Source organism: Lonchura striata, chromosome Z, assembly GCF_046129695.1.
Source record: "Lonchura striata isolate bLonStr1 chromosome Z, bLonStr1.mat, whole genome shotgun sequence".
Taxonomy (NCBI): Eukaryota; Metazoa; Chordata; class Aves; order Passeriformes; family Estrildidae; genus Lonchura; species Lonchura striata.
Window position 1 is genome coordinate 67,041,985 of NC_134642.1, and position 23,642 is coordinate 67,065,626.

The 23,642-nt window shown below is 37.8% G+C and overlaps 2 protein-coding genes across 2 annotated transcripts; one reads left to right on the forward strand and one right to left on the reverse strand.

Annotated features, from left to right (window-relative positions):
- Positions 1-1,582: 1,582 nt before the first annotated feature.
- MBLAC2 (metallo-beta-lactamase domain containing 2) lies at positions 1,583-8,270 on the reverse strand. Its single transcript, XM_021541572.2, has 2 exons — positions 7,803-8,270; positions 1,583-6,288 (listed from the first exon to the last, which is right to left on the reverse strand). The coding sequence occupies exons 1-2, from the start codon at positions 8,245-8,247 to the stop codon at positions 5,900-5,902; spliced, it is 834 nt and encodes a 277-aa protein (XP_021397247.1). The 5' UTR covers positions 8,248-8,270; the 3' UTR covers positions 1,583-5,899.
- A 1,145-nt stretch (positions 8,271-9,415) lies between these two features.
- POLR3G (RNA polymerase III subunit G) lies at positions 9,416-22,742 on the forward strand. The gene is given in 6 exon segments (XM_077790424.1): positions 9,416-10,712; positions 12,625-12,653; positions 12,655-12,859; positions 22,090-22,139; positions 22,141-22,213; positions 22,659-22,742. Coding segments are annotated over 6 exon segments (561 nt in total). The 5' UTR covers positions 9,416-10,592.
- The last annotated feature ends 900 nt before the right edge of the window (positions 22,743-23,642 follow it).

The window sequence follows — 23,642 nt, forward strand, 5'->3', positions numbered from 1 at the left end:
CTTCTAAATTTATAAGCTAAAAAGTGGCTCCAGAAACCAAAGTGCCACTCTTCATTAAGTTAGCAGCAGTGCTCATACTGCATGTGAAATGGAGATGCACAGAATTCCAAAGAGAAAAGACAGGCTCAAGTAATAATAGGCTCAAGTAATAATAGGCTCAAGTAATAATAGCTAAAAATAAGTACATGGTTGTGGTAGTAGTGACTTGTAAATCCTTGCATTTTCAAAGTTGATTAAACCCGTCCTAAAATGACCACTTATGAATGCACTAGCATGTTTCTCACACAAACATATTCTCAGCTTAATAAGGAAAATAATTAATAATGAAATATACTTAAAGCATAGCATAACCAGAAAAAACATTACTAGCTTTTACTTAATTTTCAAACTCATTTATTGCTTTTTAAAAGTAATTTGTGGGGCTGTCTGCCAGGTCTGTCTTCCCTTTGAGTGAAGCTATATTCTTCTCTAATCCTAATTTTATTAGTATTAGGAAACTATCCTACCACTCTGTTGTCCTAAATTGAATCTGAGTATGCAAAGACTATAAACCTCATCCCAGCTGCTCAAAATCAGATCACATATCAGAATTGTAATTAAATTAATCCTGAATTTTTTAAAGGAGAAGATGGGTAAGATTTCATGCAAGTCAAAACAGTTCTGTTCATGTCACTCTTAGAACAAATAATATGTACAAATATAAAGTCAAATTAAAAACATACCAAGTATCATTGGCAGTTTGATGATTGTGAATGAACTTCTTTGTGCATCAGGGTCAAACTGCTGGGAAATACCTGGCACAATCACAGCAATGTTGACTAAGTTTCTGTGCCTTTTTCCATGTCAGGCCTCTTTTTGCTGCTTGTTTGCTTACTTTCCCAATTTTATTTTCTGTTGAATGCCTCATTGCCTCCCCAGGACCCTGTTGGGCATGTGTGGGAATACTCACAGTTAGCTCTAAAATAATTTTTTAATCAATAAGTTTTAAATTATTGTAAGACAGCTTGTCCAATAAAGTCTGAGTAGTTAGGAGTAACCATGCTGAAGATGAATGTTTTGCCTAGCAGCTCCCTCATGTAATAGTTAACGTCAAATAAATTTAAAATAGAACATAATGATGGTTTTTTTCATTGCTTCTCAATCATTTTTATACTTCCTAATTCAATTTGAAAGTGAAAGGAGTTTAGATGGACTAGCAGTATTTTGGATAATACACGGTTGAATTTTTAGAACCAAGAGATAGTGCTTACTGATTTAAGTTACATATGCATAAATAGGAACTTGGACCAGTGTTGGTTGAATGCTGAGACCTAGATTTTTAACATTAAATATTAATAAATCCTCCTTTTCCTCCACCTTTATCTCCCTCACACTCTCCATAACAGAGCTGCATTATTTTGTTTTTCTTTGGCTACAGATGACTACTCTTACAAGGCAAAGTGCATGTATAATGGGTAAACATTTTTAATGCAGTGTCTTTCTCAGAAGCATAAATAATTTTGCAAGCAACTTGTAAATATACTCCATCTAGAATGAAAAGTGCTTGTGTTGAGATATACCTAGAAATTATTACTTAACTGCATAGGGTTATAATTTTTATTATGACAATACATGAAAAAAATTTATTATGTGCAAACTGTTGTTTAATATCATAACAGCCTTGACAGATTACAGAACAAAACTTCCCATCTGATTTTTATGTCAACTCCCCAGTCTACTGAAAACTACATTAACACATATTTAGATGTAACAAAGAAATAAACACAGGTCTAAATGCTTACATGACACAGTATTTAAACTTACAATATATTTTAAAAATATTTAATCCAAGTAGTGTTAAAGGACCACTGTCAAACTCTTACAATTAAAATTTGGTAAGTCTTAATAAAAATAATCAGAAATCATTCTTTTAACTTAAGATCATTTAAATATTATCTGGTAGTGAATTTCTTATAATAGAAAAAACATGACCCTAAAAAAACTACTTTCATTTGGATTATAGCAGCAGTTTACTAGCAAACTCCACTTTGGATTATGTGCATGTAAAGTTCATTTCTGAGCTAGGAAAATATCCCCTAGATTTTGATAAAGGAAAAAAGTCAAAGTTTTGGTTAAGCACTTAGTGGATTTAAGCATAGCTTAATAGGGCATTTTGACAGTGATCTGGCTATTTAAGGATCTTAGCTGATAGAAATACTGAGCACAGATTTAAACACAAATGATGGAGGACAGAGGTTATTCTTTCCTTTTAAACTGACATTGCCTGTGAGTCTTCTCGTAAAAGCTCAGGCTTTACAACACAACAAAATCTGGCTACACAGATTCTAATATTGGATCAAATAAACAAACTGATAGTGGTATAACACAGGATGCTAATTCAAAGTTGTTATGGATAGGCTTACAAAGAAAATTTTAAAGTAATAAAAAGAAGGCTAGTTGATTAAAACACAAGTAAGCCTGTTTATTACAAACTGAACAACTGGAAGCAAAAGCCTCTGGCTAGTCCAGAGACTGTTTCAACAACTTAGTGATCATAACCTAGGGGTGTTTCCAAGGAAAGCGGCTCCGGAAAGACCTGGGCATCAGAGACCCCAGGCCTTATAAAGCCTCTTTCTTGTCTCCTGGTAGGGGCGCTCAAGATCCGTGCCGTGATAGGTCTATTTCTCCATTGCTGAAGCTTCCTCTGGAAGCTTCCCTGCCCCTCCACAAAGATTGGCACCCCCATCTCCTCCCCAGTTCCACTCCCCCTTTATACATGCATAACAGTACTGAGGATTAATATGACAAATCACTATTTTGTTGCTTGCACCTACAACATTTAACCTTGTACATACATTGTTAACTACACTTCTAATCTCACTTTGTTACTTGTACCAAAAACATTTAACCTTATATATATATACATTGTTAACTACATTTCCCCAAAAGTTTAAATTTTTTTGTTCATAGCAAAGTGATCTAGTGAACATCTGCAAAACTTTAGCAACTTGACATCCATATTGGCAGGCTTTGGATTTCTTGGGTGACTACTTTAATGCACAGAGTTACCACCAGGGCTCCCACAGTCTTCACACCACTGTCAACTAATTTGCAGGAATTCAATTATTATCAGGTAACCTGTAACACCCTGGCATCCTCTGGATAACTGATGTAAGCTTTAGAGATATGTGTACCTTCAGCCTGCTTCCTAGGCTGTTTTTGTATTTCTTCCTCTGCCAACTGAGGCAAAGATAAACACTTCTTGATTTCATGACATAAGTCTACCCACTGAACACTCCCCATGTCATACACTGATGTACATGGATTTCTCAACAAAAAAGAAACTCTGAAGTGACTGATAACAGGTCTTCAAGTGCTGCATCTCTGCACATGGCCTGCCCACTCACAGTTTTGCTTCAGCTTGGAGATAGGCACTTCTAAGAAGAACTAGGCAACAACAATCAGTACAAATCTTGGTAAAGAATATATTCACAGTAAAGGCAAGAGTGCAGACATCTATGAAAGGGAAAAAGCCTTACATAAGATACTTGCTTCTATCATTTTTAGACAGAGATGCTTTTTTTAATTCAGTGTGATAGGTTGGTCTTTCTTCTACATTTGGATCTTTCTTCCAAGAATTTGCATCTATTTAGAAGGTTATCAGCTTCCTCTCCCTCATGCCTTAGACAGAGCCCAAACCTCTGATGTGATGGTGTGTGTTTTGCAAGATGTTATGAGTTAGAAGTTTAATGTTAGAAAGTTTCGGATGGTATGTTCCTTGTACCCCTATTCCTTCCCCTCATAATGGTTTCTTCCAGGTTGCTTACCCCTAAGTTTTCCCGCCACTTAGCTGTCATTCAGAGTGCCAATCTCCCTGTTCCTCTCCTTTTTACCCTAAAATAGATGTGTCAAGTTGTGCTGCCCACCTCCCCTATCATTGTAGCCACCCCCATTTTGTTCTCAAAAGTTCTCTGTCAATCACCCCTGTTCTTGCAGTTGGTTGGTCCCCTGAGGCTTCTCCCCTCCCGTCTTTTCCCCACTGGTCATGACCCAGGATGTAATCATACTGTGCTCTGTCTCCATTGGTTATTCCATGTCACCACCCTTTCACACCCACACCCTTTATAAATTGTAACCGGACCCCATTCCCCTTGGCACTTGTCCCTGACTTGTTCCTGGAATAAAATCTCGTTGGACCACACGCAAGTGTCGTCTCCTTTGTCCCTCTGTCTTGGATCTTGGTGACACCTCTGTGCAAGCGTCACCCACACCGCCGCTGCACACACCACCACCTGGTAATCTCATTAGAGACCCAGGGGCGGCCACTCTTGTGACACCCACCGGCCACTCCAGAGGACTGCTGGCCGGCGCCTCGATACCCGGTGGCCGCTCAGGAGGTGTTACACTCTGGTTTCCTTACGATTGGCTATGATGGGGCAAAACCTTCTGCATAAAGTGAAAGCCAAACAAGAAAAGTTCAACTGCACTAAAATTTGAGAGAAACATTTGTAGTCTTTTTAGGAACATATATATCTCTATGTACAAAAATAAATTCTGACAGTGTCCATTAAAAAAAGCTAAATATGTACAAACTGTCAGAATAATTACACAAACTCTAACATTTCAGCAGCTTTTAAATATCACACATTCAATTTTCATAAGCAAATTACAATGCTATTTAGCATTTCTCAATATAGCAAATATTTTTTTTTTTTTTGGAACAAACCCAATGCAACGCACTTTACATTTCAGAACAACCATGTGCAGCATATACTTCGGATGCAAACAGTAAACAATTTGAGTTACATTCATTTTGTGATAAAAAGTGTACTGGGTGCTTAATGCAGCACCTTCACTATGGCAAGGTCTTGTTAAAGCTTCAATCCCCCCTAACAGAGATGATTAACAACCAAGCTACAACACCATCACATAAAAATACCCTTTAGCATAAACAAAAAAAGCTTTTCTCTCAGCTTTCCAGAACAACAAGCTCTCCAAATATTTTTAATAAGCTGATCAGAAAAAAATAAACACAACCAGCAAAAGCTCGATTCACTTTGTACAGGGTAACGTAACACATCAATTCTCTAGTTCACAAATGGTCTAATTCCTAACTCACATGCCTACAAGCAGAACAGTTCCCTAGCCAATGGTGAGTGAGAGTGCTCCTGCCTGCTCCCTCACTCCTGGTGCACTGGTTCCTTGCACCACACCAGGAAACATGAAAGCCTCAACACTCTGTCTGCACCAAAAGCTTTTGTGATAAACTGATGTATCTGTGACTTCCAGCTTGAAAGTCTGGTCTATAGAATTTCCTTGTGTTAGTGTATTCTAAAGAAACTGCCAGACGAGTGTTTTGCAAAGATAAAACTTCAAGTAGTGAGAGGTGCAGCAGATACCATGCTAACAGGTGGCAGTGGCTGCAGAATTATCTTGTTCTGCTCACTGAGTCCTGCATAGATGTTGCTCCTGCTGTGACCTAATGGCACTGCTCCTAGCACACACTAGGTCTTAGCAAGTGCTCTGTTACATCAAAACCTGAACAGGAAGTGATGAATAATCACAAATCTAGTACTATATCTACTAGGTTTCAGGCATGAATGTAAAACCTCTTATTTTCGTATATATCCATCTGCCAGAGTTGTAACAAAAATAAAACAATATATTTCAATTGCAATACATGTAAAAACATGCTCTGAAAAAGCAGAAAGAAAAACTATAGCTTTGGCTAAAGCTACTAGTTTACAGAGTTTTTATAAAAATATGAAGAAATAAAGTAGGAAAAAACAGGGAGAATTTTTTAAGCTCACCTGTATCAATTGGCCATCTTTTTGCTAAGACATACTGCTTCTGCTTGCTATTCACGCTTTCACAATGCATTTGGTTTTACAGCACGTGACAGATCACACAAAATTGACTGTCATTGAGAAGTGATTCTTGAATTTGCAATATGAAGTGCTATGCTTGCAATGGATCTCATAGCACAGGCAGAAATCTTGTGACAAATTCCAGCTTGGGAAATGTAGTTGGAAGCTAACCAATACAGCCTTTCTGCTCCAAATATGTTAAAGTGCCCAGGTAGTACCTTCTCTACAAGACCTCTATCTACTAAGTCCATCAGGCGCTGACAGCTTGCAATGTAGTCGCTGACACTGCTGTAAGGAAGCCAATCGATCATAGATCCATCATACACCACATCTCCGCTGAACAAAATCTTCCGGTCCTTGTCATGTAAGCAAATACTGCCTCGTGAATGACCAGGCATGTGCATGACAGTGAGCTGTCGATCTCCGAGGTTGATCACATCCCCTGCAAACAGATTTGTTACAGGAAATTGTATGCATTTGCTATATTTCTTAAATGACATAAAGAGAACTACTTACTCGTATGCAGAATTTAGACATGCTACATATTGCAACAATGGGAGTGGGGCATTTATTTTCTTTGTGAGTGCCAAAGAGGTGTCTATAATACAAGCTTAGCAAAAAGGTATCTTCCGATGGCACTAACAGTTAACACAGGCTTGGGTTGCATTAATGGAATATATTCACATTCTAATAAATTGCAGAATGTGAAAAGCAATGCAGTAGAGAAAATAAAATGGGAAACAAATAGAACACATCTAAGCTGGTTCTCCTTTGACAGTTTGCAAAGAATTTATTTCACAGTTTATTATAATTTTACTCTTTGAATTCCTCTAGAATTGCACTGCTGTTACTCCTAAAAGGCAAAAGGCTAAAACATAAATTGCTGGAGGAGAACCAAGATAGACCTCCACACACTTTTTTCATCTCGTTCATTAAGACATAAAAATAGAACTTTCTTACCATTAGGTCATTTTTTTGACAATTTAAATATGAATGCCTTTTAACTGTACCAGCCACTGAACTGATACTTGTGTTTCATGCCTCAGTTAACATCTTAGAAGCTCTGATGCTACTATAGCAGCCAGTGTACTTGCTCTTTTACAGAAGTATTTCTTAAAATAATCTTCCCTCCCTACTTTTTGAGGAAAAAAGACAACTTAAACTTCTGTTGATTTACTGTAATTAAATATCACTATAGTTATTTAACTATTAGTATAGTTAAATGTCATCCAATCTTTATTGAAGCCTTCAGTAAGTTCAGTTCTGCTTTTCCAGCACCTATATGGGATGATCTAATATGTGGTGGTCTGACACCCACCCTTTAACATCTGCTGGACAGTATTGTACAGTTTAGGTGTTTTGTAACCAAAAACCCTGGTCACTGTCTCCCATTAGAGACTAAATTATCTTTTTCACCTGCAACAAGCTACTTCTGTAAATACTACATCAGTAACAAGTGATTTTTTACATTTTACGTAAGTCGGGTAAAATTCAGCAAATGTATTTATGTAAAATTCATGTAAATTCTGTAAAACCAATACTGTATTCTCAGTATGTATTTCAGGAAGTGTTCTGTTATTTACACTTTCTATGTTTTGACAGCTTATAAACAATAAAGATCACCAGATGCCAGAACATGACCTGCTGACATACCGTTTGAAGTCTAAGGATAAACCTGGGGTACTCAATTAGTCACCTAAAACATATGCTGAGCGATTCTCATTCTAGATGGAAAAAAAGCCCGGCCGCCAAAACTTTCAGAACCGGTAGAAACGGTTTAACCCACTATGTCTCTTTTTGGTCCCATGCCGACTGCGGATGGCTTTTAGGCTCACAGGAGTGACACAATTTAATTACGTTATAGGAGGAGCTGGGTAAGCCAAGAGGCGCTCGGCGGCACAGAGCTGCTCCGTAATACCCCGAGCACCGTGCCCGCCGTCCCGGGCTGCCCCTTACCCTCGTGCAGCATGCGGCAGGCCCGCACGGGCGGGACGCGGTACTGCCGGGCGCTCCAGCCGGGCCGCGGCGGCCGCGCCACCTCCCGCTCCGACAGCCACGTCACGGCCTCGTAGTTGTCGCCCTGGAGCAGCGCCGCCGCCTCGGCGCTGTGCACCGCCACGTCCTCGAAGTGCTGCAGCCCGCCCGAGTGGTCGAAGTGGACGTGGGTTGCCACGGCCAGCAGCGGCCTCGGCCCGGCGCCCTCAGCCGGCGCCAGCAGCCCGGCGTCACGCAGGTAGGCAGGCAGGCTGCGCAGCCCCAGCCCCGCGTCGATCACCACGTCTCGCTGCGAGCCCCGCACCAGCCAGATGTTGGCCCGGTTGCCCGACTCGTAGAAGCGTTCCTGGATCCAAAAGATACCGCCGCCCAGGGGCTTGTGCGCGAACCACTCCAGCGCCGCCATGGCCCGGCCGGCGCTGCGGGCCCCCGCGGGGCGGGGCGGGGCGGGCCGGGGCGGGGCGCGGCCGTGCCGGCTGAGGAGTGCGGGCGGCCGCGGAGACTGCGCGGCTGGGCCGCGTGTGTGAGCCCCGTTCCCTCCTGAGAGCGGAAGGGGCAGCAAAGGCCAAGGGACCCGGCTGTGCGGGTAGCGGCAGGACCCTCTAGGCGTGACGAGCCAGCGAGGGAAAGGGAGGGGGGAAGGAGCGGAGAGCAGCTGCGAGGGGTATTCTCACACGGCAGAGAGATAAAATAGAAAACCTCAGTATTTAAAAATCAATACTTTCTTCTGTATCTGTTCTTCCCTTCAAATGATGGCGCCTGCCTGTGAAAACCGAGGACCAGAACCAGCAGAACGCGATCAGAAGTTTCGTTGTGAGGAAAGCGTGGGATGCCGAGAGCTCTCCGGGTCGCTCAGTCTATTTAGATCTGCTGTTGCTGCCCCAGCCGCCCGGCTGCTGTCGGGGATCCGGATTCCTTCCCGAAACGTCAGCTGCCTTCCCCTGAGTAACTGCCCAAGAAACTGCACGCATAGTTTCGGAGGAATTTGAAAGGCCTAAACCTGACTATCTTCTCTTTTATAAATGACACACGAACTATCCATGAAGAGGAAAATACACCCAGGTGATCCTTTAGACATCACCCAAGGCAAACAGAACACTAGTTGTGATAACTTTGTCATGCTTGGTTGGCTTAGTTGTCCAACTCAATTCTTCAGGATTTTTTATTTGTCACTCTCACTTTGTGCTGTCAGTAAACATAAACCTTCTGAGGTTTTGAAAAAATCATAAGTTTGGGTAGAAATGTGCAGTTAAAATGCTGCTAGTTTTAAAGCTTATTACTTCTCATCAGACTAAGCTAATTTACTATGTATTATTTTTAAAGCAGCTTTTAGAAAATGGACCTTTAAATTCACTGCATTTAATGCCTTTCCTTGCTAGCTCAGCATCTCGTTTAACTTTTATTTTGTTATGCTGTTCTGCTGTTGTTTTTTTTTTTTTCCCTACATCTAGATAATTGCTCATGTTTGGGGCTTTACAGTGTCTTTTGTCTTATTCTGCAAGTCTCACATCTTGCTTTTTACCCTATTTTCAGAGGAACTTCCCTTCCCTTCCCTTCCCTTCCCTTCCCTTCCCTTCCCTTCCCTTCCCTTCCCTTCCCTTCCCTTCCCTTCCCTTCCCTTCCCTTCCCTTGTTTTTCTTTAAAAAAATATTTATTTAGGTCTCTGTGCTTATTTTTAGACAGTATTCTGTGCTGCAGAGTGACGTGGAAATGCAGAATATGATTTTGTTTTATCCACTTAGAGCTTATTTCTGTTAAAAGTAACAAGCAGGAAAAAAAACTGCCTTCAGTATGTTTTCTCTGGCCTTTATAAAAAGGCCTTTGCTTCTGTCTGGGGTGAACCAGATGCACTCGTACAGGTACAGCAGTAAGTCTGGAACAACTTGGTTGTATTGAGCAAGTATAGTGACCTTGCAGTTAATAGTGAAAGCTCATAGGATCTCTGGGCTAGGACCTTGCACCAATCTGAGTGGTCTGTGGGAGTGAGCAGTATCACAGTGCTTCAGCTTCTCTTGGGTTCCATTTATTGACATTCTCACATTTTGATTTACTTGGGTTGTGCAATTAAGGAGATGAAAATGAATTGGTAAAACTGAGAAAGTGGGGAGATATGACTGTAAATGTTTTGGAGGCTCTTCTTCTTTTATGACCTTTTAAAATATTTCAGTTAGAAAAAACATCCGTTCTTTTTTTTCTGCAGTTAGCTTGCAGTCCTGCTGTAGTTTTTCATGACTTTTTACTACCTTAATTACCTCTTTGCCTGTGTCACTTTATCAAGATCCAAAAATAGTTACTAAGATAAAGGGCAAAAAATAGTCAGGATGAAGAAGTCCTGAATAACAAACACAAACTGGTTTTTGGAGAAAAGTTAAAAAATAACACTAGAATGTAGTCACAGGAAGTTCAGGGTTCTTAAACTTTTTTTCACTTGTTTCTGGTTCTTCTGGTTGAACTCAGTACAGTGCATCTAAGATTTAGAAGAAGGTGACTTAAAATTCCTAGGTTAGGAGGCATGCAGAGGTGCCTAGCAAAAATAGGGAATGAAGCTGATTTTATGCTTGTATCAAATTTAAAGTCTGTGGAAAAATCTAAGATGGGCATTGAAAATGGCTTGCTATTTAAAATTATCTCTGGTTTTAAATTGACTGTAATCTTTGTTAGACACTAACTTTCTTGGTAATATGTACATCAATTTGAAATATGTGAGGAAAATATATGTTTAAAAATCTATAATATTTTCATTTTATCCAAATGGCTGGGTCAGGTAGTGGAAGAGGACATGCTTCATTTGCCTTCAACATAGAGGTTGTTGGCTTTGGTAAAGGTGCAGCTCTACCTGATGTCATCTGTAAGCCTCCACCACCATTTCCAGTAAGTACAGCCAGTATCTTGGAGCACACTCTGTAATAAGGTAAACTGTGTTCACACTCATGTTTAGAGAACATAATGAAATGCATGAACACCCTTAAGAACTTTGGATTTTATAATAAGTCACCATTTCTCTTAAATCATCAAAAAGGGGCTTTCCTGTCCCTTTGTTAACTGTTGTATCCCGTACTTAATTCTGTTGCTTGCAAGGAGTTAGTACGTTGAAGTCCTCATTATGATTTTCTGCGCATTACAAGAATAGAAACAGTGGATACTTGGATTTGTCTGAAATGAGTTTACATTAATCTTTGAAGCTATAAATAGATTTGCTGATTTTAGAAAATTACTATTTATGCAAACATGAAAGATTGTGTATGATTGTACTGTACTGCAGAAGCCAGCATTTGAAAAGAAGTGAAAGATACTTTGTGTAATTAAGGAAGCTTGAGACTTGGCATTTAGGATGTATTTGAAAATCAAAGGGGAATAAAGACCATTTTCTGACTGCGTTTTGATGTGCAGGGAAGCTTTTGACTTACCAAACCGTATATTATTCATCCTCTTAATCCAGCATTACAATTAAGATGTGTGATTCCATATTACTAAATCATCTGTAACTGTTTCTTATGTGAATGTTGCAGTCTGCTTGACAGCACAGTTCTCTGACATCTGGATTCTGTATACACTGCATCTTTTGAGGTACAGTCAGGTTTACAGGCGAATTACTAGCCTCAGTATATTTACAATGTATACTATGGACAAGGTAAGAAAGCTTTTATCCTTCTTTGAACAAAATTTCAGAATCAAGTTAAACTTCTCGGGGAATCTGATGCCATTCAGGAAAATCAGAGTTAACCTAGCTGTGTAAGTATAGTCAATAAAAAATTCAAGTGTTGATTTAATTTTGGACAATGACCAAAAGTATGTTATAGCTTTGAATAACTTACAGTGAAATTATTTGAAGCAGTGAATTATTGCTGTTGCATATTTCTATTAGACATTTTCTGAGTTCACTCAAAGTTTCTGTAAATGCAATTAGAAACCCAATTAAGGAGCAGCAGCTTACCATCAGCAATATTAAGTGATTTAAAGTGCTGGCCAATTAGCAAATATAGATGGAAGCAGTAAGCTCCTTTCGTGGTCCAGATCTGGGACTTGTGATAGCACCTCATGCTTTGCAACATACCACTTAGTTGTTGATTAAGCACCATTTATCACATGAGAGAAACACCATCCATTCTGTAATTCTGTCTGTAGTGTTCTGGATATTTTTGAAAGTGTTTTTGCATATTTGTCTTTCTTTCAAGATTAAAGTGAAACAAAAACACCCAAAAACAAACCCCAGAGAAACACCCACAAAAAACGTCCCTCAAACCCCAGAAATACAACTCTTAACAATTCATTTAAATTCAGCTGGTAGCAACTGAATTGAGTGAGAGCCTGGTTTTAGATACACAACACAACCTGTTTACATGGTAATAGTCATGGGAAGAGTGTCCGTGTTATTCAGATATCATACGTAATGTAGTTGCAACACTATCATAGAAGTGGTTAAGAGCAACACTACTCTGAAGAGAGAAGGACTGGTTTCTGAGAAAGTTAGGTTGGTGAGAATAACTGCTTTTGGCAATTAAGAGTTTAGGATTACTATGAATGACTGTGTAACAGTTTTAATAAAACTGTTTTTTCCTTGATTTTGTGGTACGTTTTTGCAGAAAGATAAAGTGAAGTTATAAGGTATAAATTTAGTTGTAAACATAGTTACTATGCATATCAAAATGCAATGCAGTGTACTTGAGAAATAGTATAGTGCATAGTTGCACTCTTTTTTTTATGTTTCTTGTAGTTTTTATTAATGTACCTGTGTATTTAGTGGCTATCAAGACCTTATAAATAATAAACATTATTTTTACAGAGTACAGACAATAAGCCAGTGCCTCTGAAAAGAAGATAAGGATTACATGTTTGCCTTAAAACAAGATCTTAGAGAAACTACGAAAAAAATGCTATACTTATTGACAGTAGGAGATCAATATCAAAGGTTTGTTTATATGCTTTTTATTTTTATTTATATCTTTATTTATTATTCTGTGAAAGCTGAGGTAGTGAAAAATGTGTTGAGGATGAGTTTCATTCTTATAAAGAGGAAGTAAAAATGGCAGAGTAAGCTAATAGGGAATTTTTCTGCTTTTACATTTAATGAAGTCCTGTAACTGGAAAGCAGCTACTGGGTGGAAAAGAGAGGTATCAAATTTCTATTCTATTTGGTATATAGTAATAAACATTTAAACTATCTACATGCAGCCTTTTCAATTATATGCTAGCCAATACAAGCCAAATTGGTATTTCTATGTGTTACAATACCCTAAACTTTTTCATCAGAGCAAAGAAATATGTAGTAAATACTAGTGTTGAATTCAGCTTTAATTGAAATTGTATAAAGGCACACTAAGAATAATCAATATTATATTTAACAGATGGAAATTGTAAAAAAAAAGATACTCAGTTTTTTATTGAAGTTTTTATTAGAAGCAGAGCTGGATTAGAAGCCAGATCTTGATCTTTTGTGGGACCCAGATTTTCTTTTGCTTACACATAACTAAAAATTAATTGCTTTGTTATTGTTTGTTAACAATAAATGCTGGAGTTATACTTGAAATCCAATCATAAATCATTATACTGTTAAAATTCAAGCTTCCTGGTCAGAAAACTGAGCTAGCAGGAAAAAAGGAAAGTGGAGCATAAAAACTGATGTGTCTGTTTACCATACTGTGAGGATACTGTAAATCTAGAAGTCACTCATGATTTTTACTGTGAGAAGTGCTTCTTTTCATTTATTATTTTTTTCCTAGTTTTATTAGCTGCTGAGTGCATATTCTGAATGTTATAAATCTCAAGTGCTGTTACAGCTTTATAAAAGTGTTTAAAAAACCTGAAGTGGCTAAACACTGGATAATATTTTCCTTCCTATCTTGTGGCAATTTAGAATAATGAGAGCTGACATATAATCTAAAATGTAAGGTTTCATTTCCACAGAAACCCATCAGAATATTGTCTGGGTAAATATTCATGATGATAATATACAGGTGCATAATCCAATCCCCTCAGAATTTTTGTTCATTTCTGTTCATGGTGTAATGGTGAATTCTAGTTGGTTTTGAAACGGTATGCAATTTTTTTTAAATTAGGCTTTGACTGTAACACTCCTTATTGTCCAGTTGTTTACATACTAAAGCCGTGTATGAAATGGAGCAGCAGTGTGAGCAGTGAACACATTGCCAGCCAGATGTTGTGGCTCACAAAAGACAGATTATTTCCCCTGATCTGCAGCTGGATCCCAGGTGATGCAACCAGTTAAAATTGGCTATGAGGCAAGAATGGATCTGATCCTTATTTCTGGATCCTTTTATGATGATAGAAGAACTTTGAATTACTCTTTTATCATATGTCCTCTTTCATCTTCTGGATAAACAAGTTCCAGTGTCTGTGGATTTCCATCTCATTAGAGGATAGCTGTGCTTTTGATCTTTGTCAGGCTTGAAGTTTGCTATTTCTGTTAGAGGCACAAAAAGGGAAATTGCTGTGTCTGAGACCCAGCCAGGGTTATTTCCAATGAAACAGCTGCTTTATGAGACAATGCCATCTCTCTTTTCTGACTTTTATCTCATGTGATTATTCTTACTATTCACCTCAGGATTATGTTTGTTCCTGAAACCTTTCTGAGATGGAGAGATTTCTCTCTGTTGCTGAGTGTATTATTTAATGGAACTGGCAGTTTGGAAAACCCTTTTTTTTCCTACCAAAGTTGACAGTTGCAGGAAAAGCAGGTAGGCAGCCACTTTATAGATCCAAATAATGCTTCGAATGTTCTCATCACCTCTGCAAGGGTAAGTTGGTAAGCTGAGGTATCTTTTTAATGAATCTTGAATTGTACAAAAATGCCACATCTGAGCGGTGGGTTATAATTACATCAGTGATGGTCTTCAACTGAAAAAGCTTGGTTTTATCTCAGTTGAAATGTGCAGTTGTCTCTGGGACTACATTCTGTGGCAAAAGTGGTCTAGCTTTAAGAAAACTGTAGAGTATATTATTTTAACTGATATTTTCTGTTACCTGGTTTACAAAACATCTTGTAAAACTAAGAGGGTGTTATAGGGTGGGCTGTAAGCAGGAACTTCATAAATTGTCTTTGCTACGAGAGTGAACGGATTGTTCTAAAACCTCAGAGCAATATCTGTGAGCCAAATGGTCCTTTGAAGTGTGAGAAGGGAAACATTTTAATTAATTAGGATGTATCTATCATTATTCAGGTAGCAAATGAAAGCCGTATCTTATTCTACCTGAAAATTTTGATGTGCCGTGTAGCATAGATTTCCATCATTCAACACTCATTTTGAGAGAATAGCAGGCATATTCTATAGAAAGTTCTTTATTTACCCCACTATGCAAGTTATTAATCACTCATATTTTCTGTAGGTATATCTGCCAAGACTAGGTGACTGCCACCTTGGCAGTGGTTTGGAATTAGTTCCTTGGTTATAAGTGGCAAGAGTCAGTCAATATATTTTTTTACTGATGGCATCAGCAATTATTTCTTCACTAAAGAGCCTTGGTCTGAAATCCAAACTACTGGTTTCTTTTCCTCTATTTGCTGAGAGTTTCCTACATCTGTGAATGCCCCTTGAGTCACTGTTATTTTAATTGTAGACTCTTTCATGCACAATTTTGAGAAGGTTTTCTGCTTGCATTCATAATAAATAATTTTAGGGTTTGTTTTCATTTATGATATCTTCTTTTTCCTTGGTGAGTACACACCTGAAGGATGGAATGCCATACAGAGAGACCTTGACAGGCTGGAGAAGGGTGCATGGGATTTTCATGTGGTTTAATAAAGTGAGTGCAAAGTGCTGCACCTCAGTTGGGCCATTGCCAGCACATTGAGGGAGGAATTGTTCCTCTCTCTTCCCTGCTTTGGTAGGACCCCACTGTGGTTCTGCATAAGCTCTGGGGTCCCAGCACAGGAAGGGGCCACTTAATTGATCAGAGGGATGGAGAACTTCTCCTGTGAGGAGAGGCTCAGAGAATTGGGATTGTTCAGCCTGGAAAAGAGAAGGCTTCAGGCTGAACTAATTGCAGCCTTCCAGTATTTAAATGGAACTTACAGAAAGATGGAGTAATAGCATATAGTGACAGGACAAGGGGGAATGTCTTAAATTGAAAGAGAGCAGGTCTAGATTAGACATTAGGAAGAAATTCTTTACTGTGAGGGTGCTGAGGCACTGACACAGGTTGCTCAGGGAAGTTGTGGATGTCCCATTTCTACAGGTGTTCAACACCAGGCTGGATGGGGCTTTGAGTAACCTAATCTAGTGGAAGGTGCCCCTGCCCATGGCAGTGGGCTTAGAAGAAGATGATGTTTATGGTCCCTTGCAATTCAAACATTTCTGTGATTCTATGAGTCAGTGATTATGTGCTAGAAGTCTTTGATACAAAAGGTCAAAGGCTATCTTTGTTACTATTTTTTGTAAAATATCTGCAAACATTATCCTTACTTAGGTTAACAGTGCAATCAGATTCAGTAATTTTACACAAAGTGGATTTTGTGTGTGGTTATTTGGAAAGAAAAAATGAGACTGATTTAAAAATACTAAAGTTTTGGTATTCTTTTGGCATTATAGATTGTATAAAAAAGGTTATTCCATATAAATGGATGTACTTGCATTGTATGACTGCTGTGTTATTTACAATGAATTTCTCAATTTAGTTATTGTGCCTGGAAGGAGGTTAAATGGATTCAAGTGTTAAGTTGCTGTTTTGGATAGGATGCAAAGCTTTTCCATTGCAGAAGTACTGAAAGTCTTGGAAGCTGATGATCAGACACAACCTTTTGAGACTTGGGAATACTGGATACTATTTATGATTAACACAGTGATGTTAAATGTTACTCAGTGGTTTTGTAATAAAGGTTTGATTGTGAAACTCTAGAAGAGTACAGAGTTAAGTGTTATATTTGATGTTTCAACCTAGTCTCTGAATAAATTAGCATTTAACAATTTTGTGCTTTTCAAGGATAAAAGAATAAATTATAGTATTTTTGGAGTATTGGGTGTTTTTTATTTGTTTTGGACTGAGGTTTTTTTTGTTTCTTTTTTTACTGTTTAACAACCAGAAACTGTTCAACATGGGATTAGAAAAGTATGCTGTATGCTCAGTTACAGGTAAATATGAAGGACTGTGTCTGAATTGCCTTGACTGTGAACTGAATAACACTTTGTCTATAGCAATTGAAAGATAGTCAGAAGTACCAGGACAATGCAAAGGCAGGAAACACAGACACCAGGAAATATCTGATGTTATCAAAGCTAATTTTCTGTGAACCTGTGAAATGTTCTGATCTTTCAAGTATTTGATTCACTATTTTTCAAATAATAAAAAATATATGAAATGGTTACCAAGTCATATATATTCCTTCCAATTCTGTATGTTGAGACTTATTGTATTTGGCATTATTTCAGATCAAGGTGAGTACCGTTTTGTCAAAAAAAAAAAAAAAAGAAGGAAATAATCTGCTTTTATTTATTTACTCTGTTGTAACAACTGATTGGCAGCACAAATGCAAACTTTAGCTCTCACTCTTGCTCTCCTTTGTCCTTACTCACTTCATAAGTTTTGAACTGGGAGCAAACACTGATGTTACTAAAAATAATGTCTGTTATGAGAAGCTATGTTTTATAATAGCTTTCCCTAACCATATCTTTATAGTTCACTACTGCAAACTTAATTACTTACTTATTAAGTTGAAGTGCCCCTGGACCTGGGCCACTGGAATGGCCGAACTTTTTCTCCTTGGGATAGAAGCCAGTTGTCATTATGTGGGTGAAATTGTAATCCTGACTCCCATTCCTCAATTTAAATTACAGCTAGAATTCCCTAAAACTTTTGTGTTAAAACATTTTGGCATGCATGTAAATAGGATCAAGCACAAAAGGAGTCGTTCCTTTCTCTGGTGGCAGGGGAAGGATTACTGCCATAAATCATCATTTTTCTATTTTAAAGCTATTTTCTGTACAGATTGGAAAAGACTCCCAAGAGAGATGAAATCAAAGAAGACAAACAAAAAAGGTATGTTATATATTTTAAGCAAGTATTACATAGTAGTTGAGAGACAGAAGCAGTAATGGAGATAGTTAGAGGAAAAAAATGTTAGGAATGTTAGTCTAAATCGGTAAGGCATTTGGTAGATTTTTTTCCTAAATATTTTATTAGTCTGCCTTTTGTGATTTTTGCTTTGCTTCTGTAGGATGTTTTAACTTACTGGAACAGACTTACCTTCAATTATTCTGCCTTTTGTGTTGATATACCATATTAACATACAAGATATGTAAAAGTGAAAAATTAAAAAAATATTCACAAATCTTTTTTGGTTTGAAAATTTGTATCTTTAGTCAGCACTTATCCTTCTATTCGGTAGTAACTGGCTGTTCAGGTTTCCTTTATATTTTGGTTTCTCAGTTATCTTGTTAATGATTTAGTTGATTTTAAAAATTTTTTAGGTAATCCTTTATATGTAATTTAATGTTGGTTATTTTCTATTTTCCCTAATTTTACTTCATTTTCAGCTTTTGTCTGTAGAATTGTGATCCTTGAAAAGCAGTTGGTAGTGGTAGTTCTTACAGAAAACCTGATTTTTATTACACAGCATCATTTGTTTTTCAAAGTGTTTTCTACTATGCATGACTTAAATTTTAAGTTCTCTGTAGCAATCTGTGGCCTCCTGTGAGAAGAAACACTTGGTCTCCTGTGTTTAGCTGTCTGTTTTTATATAATTGTTTGCTTTCTTCCAAGTGTCATGTGTCATTTTTCAGTTCACAGATAAAATATAAAAAGGAATGGGAATGTGCATAGTCACAGACACTGGCTCAGCTGGAATCCTTGTTCATTTTTAGAGCATCATTGAGAAGCATGATACTAGACTGTAAGATTCAACTGAAAATTGCAAAATCTCCAAAGGTGGGACCAGAATATACTTGAGGTTTTATTCCAAATGAAGAAACCATGGGCTTTTATAAGTTTATGCACAATAGTTTTCACCCTGAGATCATAAAAAGGGAATGACTGCTCACTGGGGGAATTTTTCTTTCTTCAGTTCCAGTTTCTCTACTGGCTCTTAAAAGTACATTCCTCTACATAATGGCAAAGATCAGCTGACCATCAGAATTTGATTGGATTAAAAAACAGGTTCCCCTAAAAGCAAAAATGATGTGGGGCTAGAGTTTTTTGTGGACTCCTGATGATACATTTAGGTGGGTTTTTTTGGTGGTTTTTTTTTTTTGTTTTTTTTTTTTTTTTTTTTTGTTTGTTTGTTTTTTTTGTTTTGTTTTTGTTTTGTTTTTTTTTTTTTGTTTTGTTTTTTTGTGGAATCCAAATGATACAGAGTTATATGAGTCAGGAGGTTAGTACATAGCTGATCAATGACCCATTAGAACTCCTGGTACACCATCTTTGTTGTATTTTGAGTTCACATAACTTAGGTGACACTTTAACTATGGTTGAACAAAGGTGAACAAATCAACAGAATTTGCACAGAAATTCAAACCAGGTTCCTACCATTCTCCCTTTTTAGCTTGCAGGAATGATTTTGGTATCAATAGTTCCATGCACAGGGGCAGCTTTACTTTTACACATCTCCTCTCCTTCTTTCTGGTTTCCCTGGATGTTTTAACTGAAGACCTGACCATTTGCCTTCTCAGTGACAAAACTTTGGGTAGACTTCCACATCTCTCCCACACTGACCCTGGGCTGTGAAATGCAATATCCTAGATGCCAGCAGTGCCTGTTGAAAAGAAAAAATACATAAATAAGATAAATTAAAATGCCATCTGGGTTTAGTTGACATTGTAGGCCAGCCATATGCATAGGTATATAGCACTAAAATGCATGCATTTTAACCCAACTAGTACAACACCAGGTATTTGGAAATGAGATGAGACTGTATTCCATTGCACTTTTAAAGTATATAACATAGGGAGCTATTTTGCTTGAAGTTCTAACAATGGGTCAGTGCCTCTAATTTTATAAGGGTCAAAGATGCCCAGCTTTTAGAGACAAATTTCAAATGTCTGTTTGTTCTATAGGCATTATTTGTAAAATCCTGCAGGAGGTTGTGCAGGAATGATAATTCTAAATTGCACTTTCTGCTTGTTTTCCTAAAAAGTCTACTTCATTCTGGATGTGCTTGCTTTGATGCTGTTCATGTTTTTGCAGAGCAGCTCGACTCCCCTGAGCTCTGTGCAGTGCTTTAGTCATATAATCCTTTCCTAGGCAAAACACTAGAATAAACTCAATGTTATTTATGACAAGTGTTTTTGATATAATATAGGTGTTTTATCAGCAGTTCTCAGTGTTCTCCTTCCTTGAGTATTTGGGGAACTTTGGTTTAGTGTGCCGCCATTCAAGTAACTCTTACCTGGGTATATAGATTGCTATTTTTGATCTTTGCTCCACTATACAGTTAGTCAGAGAGAAACTTGATAACATTCATGAATCAGGGGACTATGCAGAAATACCCAACACAGATCATTAGATGAGAGCCAATTGTAGTCCAAAAGCTATGTAGATATAGTAATCATGCCTTCTGCTAGATCTAATGAACTTCTGCTTTTATTTTTACATCTACTTGTGTGAAGCATCCATCATTAATGTTTTGTATAAATTAGTAAAAATTAGGTTTTATCTTTTCAAGATGATTAAACTTAACAAGTGAGATTCTGTTCTAGTTTCTTAGCATATTTTAAGTATATAGATGACTGGTATTTTGTGAAGCTGAATATTGTACTTTAGCCTAGCCTTTGGTCCGCTACTTGTTCAAACTTAATTTCAGACTGCCTTTCCAGGCATCTCTTACATAAATCAGACATTTACTTCTCTGAATGATGCAGCTCAAAGTCTCAGGTAATTTTAATACAGATATTACGGGATTTCTGTGGTGTACTCAGGATGTATTTACTCTTAAGAACAAGTAAAACAAGAGAATTTGTCTTTTTCACATTAAAAAAAAATAACAGTAATTATTTTATTTCACGAGGTGTGAAAACAAAAAAGACAAAAAACTCTGAGAGTAAAAGTAATCTGGATTAAAAAAACTGAGCTAAGATGTGCATACTATTTCTAAATTTTACAACAAAAATTGAAGGAAAATGAAATATAGTATGTGTATTTGTATAAATGGAATAACAGATTTTTCTCATCTTGTCTTGCTACTCTGAAAGACAACTGTTCTGCAGTATGGTGGTGCAAAGGTTAGTGTAAGAATAGAGTCTGGCTGTGGAGAAATTACTTCCTTTGCTTTTGTTTGTTCCTGAACACATCAACCAACTGCTCTTCACTGGGTAGCAGCAATACAGCCTAATGTGAACAGCTACTACTGGAGCTTACAGAAGGAGGCACTGGTGCCAGTGTTTTTAAATCTGTTGCTTTTTCACCAATCTACTGATGTTGGAACTTAAAACAATTTAGTAAGTTGAGAAGGAAGAAACATACAGAAACTTATGTGTGTGAAACTTAGGATGTGACTTCTGTTTTGTTGGTAGTTACTTACCACGTGGCAGTGGGAACCTTTAAGGTGAAACAGCTTTGTATTTTTTCTCCAGGTGATCCACCAGTTGTTTGAAGCAGTTATATTATTACATACAGTATGTCAGTATGTGGTATTGCTTTATCAAGTGTGGTGTTACATTTTAGTTAAATGGTATGCTCTGTCTCACCCCTCAAAAATCTATGGTTTATTCCAAGACTGTAATCCTCCCCGACATATAACTTTCCTGTAATGCCATTGGCCCAAATTTTATTTCATGCCCACTTTGAATCTCCCTGTTAACCTGTGCTGGGGAGACCAGGCTCGCTCTTGGCCTTTTTCTCCCTAGCTTCTCCCTCTCTCCCCCCACCCTTCCCTCCCTCAGACACCATGCTGCTTCCCAGGGGTAGAATAACCCTTCCCAATAAACCCTCATCTAACGAGCACCTCATGAGCCCTGTGGAGTCTCCTTGCCTGCCCGCTGCTACAGCGAACTCACAGCTTGGGGGTCCCCCCGGGGGACCACAAACGCACCACGACAATCATGGTCTTCTGTCAACTGTTCTAGCAGTGGATGGTAAAGGGAAACAGCATCTCAGTTTGTTACAAAATACATGGTTTTTAATGGCTGATGCTTGACCAGGTAAATCCTTATTAAGCTCTTGTGCTTCAAGCCATATTGTTTTAAATATTGACACATTTGCACAGCTGTCTTGCTGTTAACTGCATCTTAACTCTTTCGTAGTATGGAGGATGAGCTGTTGCTGTAACATGGGATTACCTTGTTAAGAGATTGCTTTGTGACAGGAGCTAGAAAAGAAGGATGAGGAAAAAGAAAAACCTGAAGATGAGGAAGACAAAAGGCAAAGGAAGTAAAGATGATGAAGAAGCAGAAGAACCAGAGGAATATGATGAAGAAGAGCATTAAGAGGTATAATGTTGGTTTTCCTATTTATACAGAGTCAGATCCCAGTCATTGATAGTGTGTTGCCTGGCAAAGAAATGTCCCTAGCTCCCAATAAGGCAGAGCTGTTTTGGGAGAAATTACTACACTCATTATCTTTGTTGCACTATGTTGTATTGTAAATTTAAGTGACTATTCTAGACTTGTTACTCACAATGAGCTCTGATAAAAAGATCTTGTATACAAGAATGTGTTCTGATACAACCAGAACACTCAATTACTCCTTTTTATCACAAAAACAGTGATGCCTGTCGTTTCATACATATCAGGACTTCATTAAAGGATTTGCCTTTTTCCTTCCCAATAATCTATTACTGTTTTAAAGTGTGGGTGCTCAAGTGCAGTTTAAATTATGTTTCTTCTATAAATTGTCTTCTCTACACATATAGTATTTTTTTTTCCATTGGTTTAGGAAAATGACTACATTTCTTCCTATTTTGAAGATGGAGATGGCTTTGGTGTTGTCAGTGATGACAACAGGGCTGATGCAACATAGTAGCTATTGTAGCTATGTGTTAAACTGCTCAAGCCTTATACTACTTGAAGCAGAATTCTGGAGATAGTCTGAGTATAAATAAGACTTAATGCTTTAGCTCTGTTGATTTTAAACAGACTCTCCAAAACCACATTGGCGTTTAATTGTACTATTCTGTAAAAGAGGCTAGGAAGTCCTTTGTTTTGTTCTTTTGCTCAGTGTTTTGCAGACATGCCTTTTTAAGGTCCTCTGTAATGCCTACGAATAGAGAAAGCTTTATGCAGCTGTGTTTCTTCTGCACAGAAAAAAAAAAAAGTGTATGCATTTTACTTGAAATTGTGTGTAAGAATTTACACTAGTCAATTCTATGCCTCAGCAGCAAAATGTAGAAACAAATAACAAAATTCTTCATGACCACTGTAAAGAAAAAAAAAAAGACATATAGCCTTTATGGACATAAGCTGCTTGTTGGTAGCTGACTCCTTTGAAGAACTTTTATATAAACTTCTGAGTTCAGATAACTGAAAATAACTGAAAACTATGCACTTGAATATAAACTGACTTGGAAAGACCTTACTAATATAGACAAACAACATTATAGTAATTTGAAGAACAGTGGGAATCCAGGGCAAAGGGAATATCCCCGTCTGCCCTGGGGTGCCCTGACTCCCAGGAAAACACTGGCTTTTCACCCTCATTCATGGAGAACGCCTCCTAAGCCTCAAAGTAAACCAGAAACCACAAACGTTGTGCAATAGGTGGTTGAGATTATAGAGAGTAGTTTATACTCTCTATATATTTGTAATATAAGGTGAGAAATTTAGAAATGGGTGAGACATTTAGATTTTAGGACTTTTAGCATATTGCAAATAGGTACAAGATGGAGGAGAAATTTAGATTTTAGGACTTTTAGCATATTGC

Bases quoted from the DNA above. Each gene is read 5' to 3' on its own strand.
- MBLAC2 (XM_021541572.2), bottom strand. From the start codon at position 8,247: ATGGCGGCGCTGGAGTGGTTCGCGCACAAGCCCCTGGGCGGCGGTATC. The intron at 6,289-7,802 runs GTAAGGGGCAGC...ATCTGTTTGCAG, and splicing joins CTGCCGCATGCTGCACGAGG to GGGATGTGATCAACCTCGGA.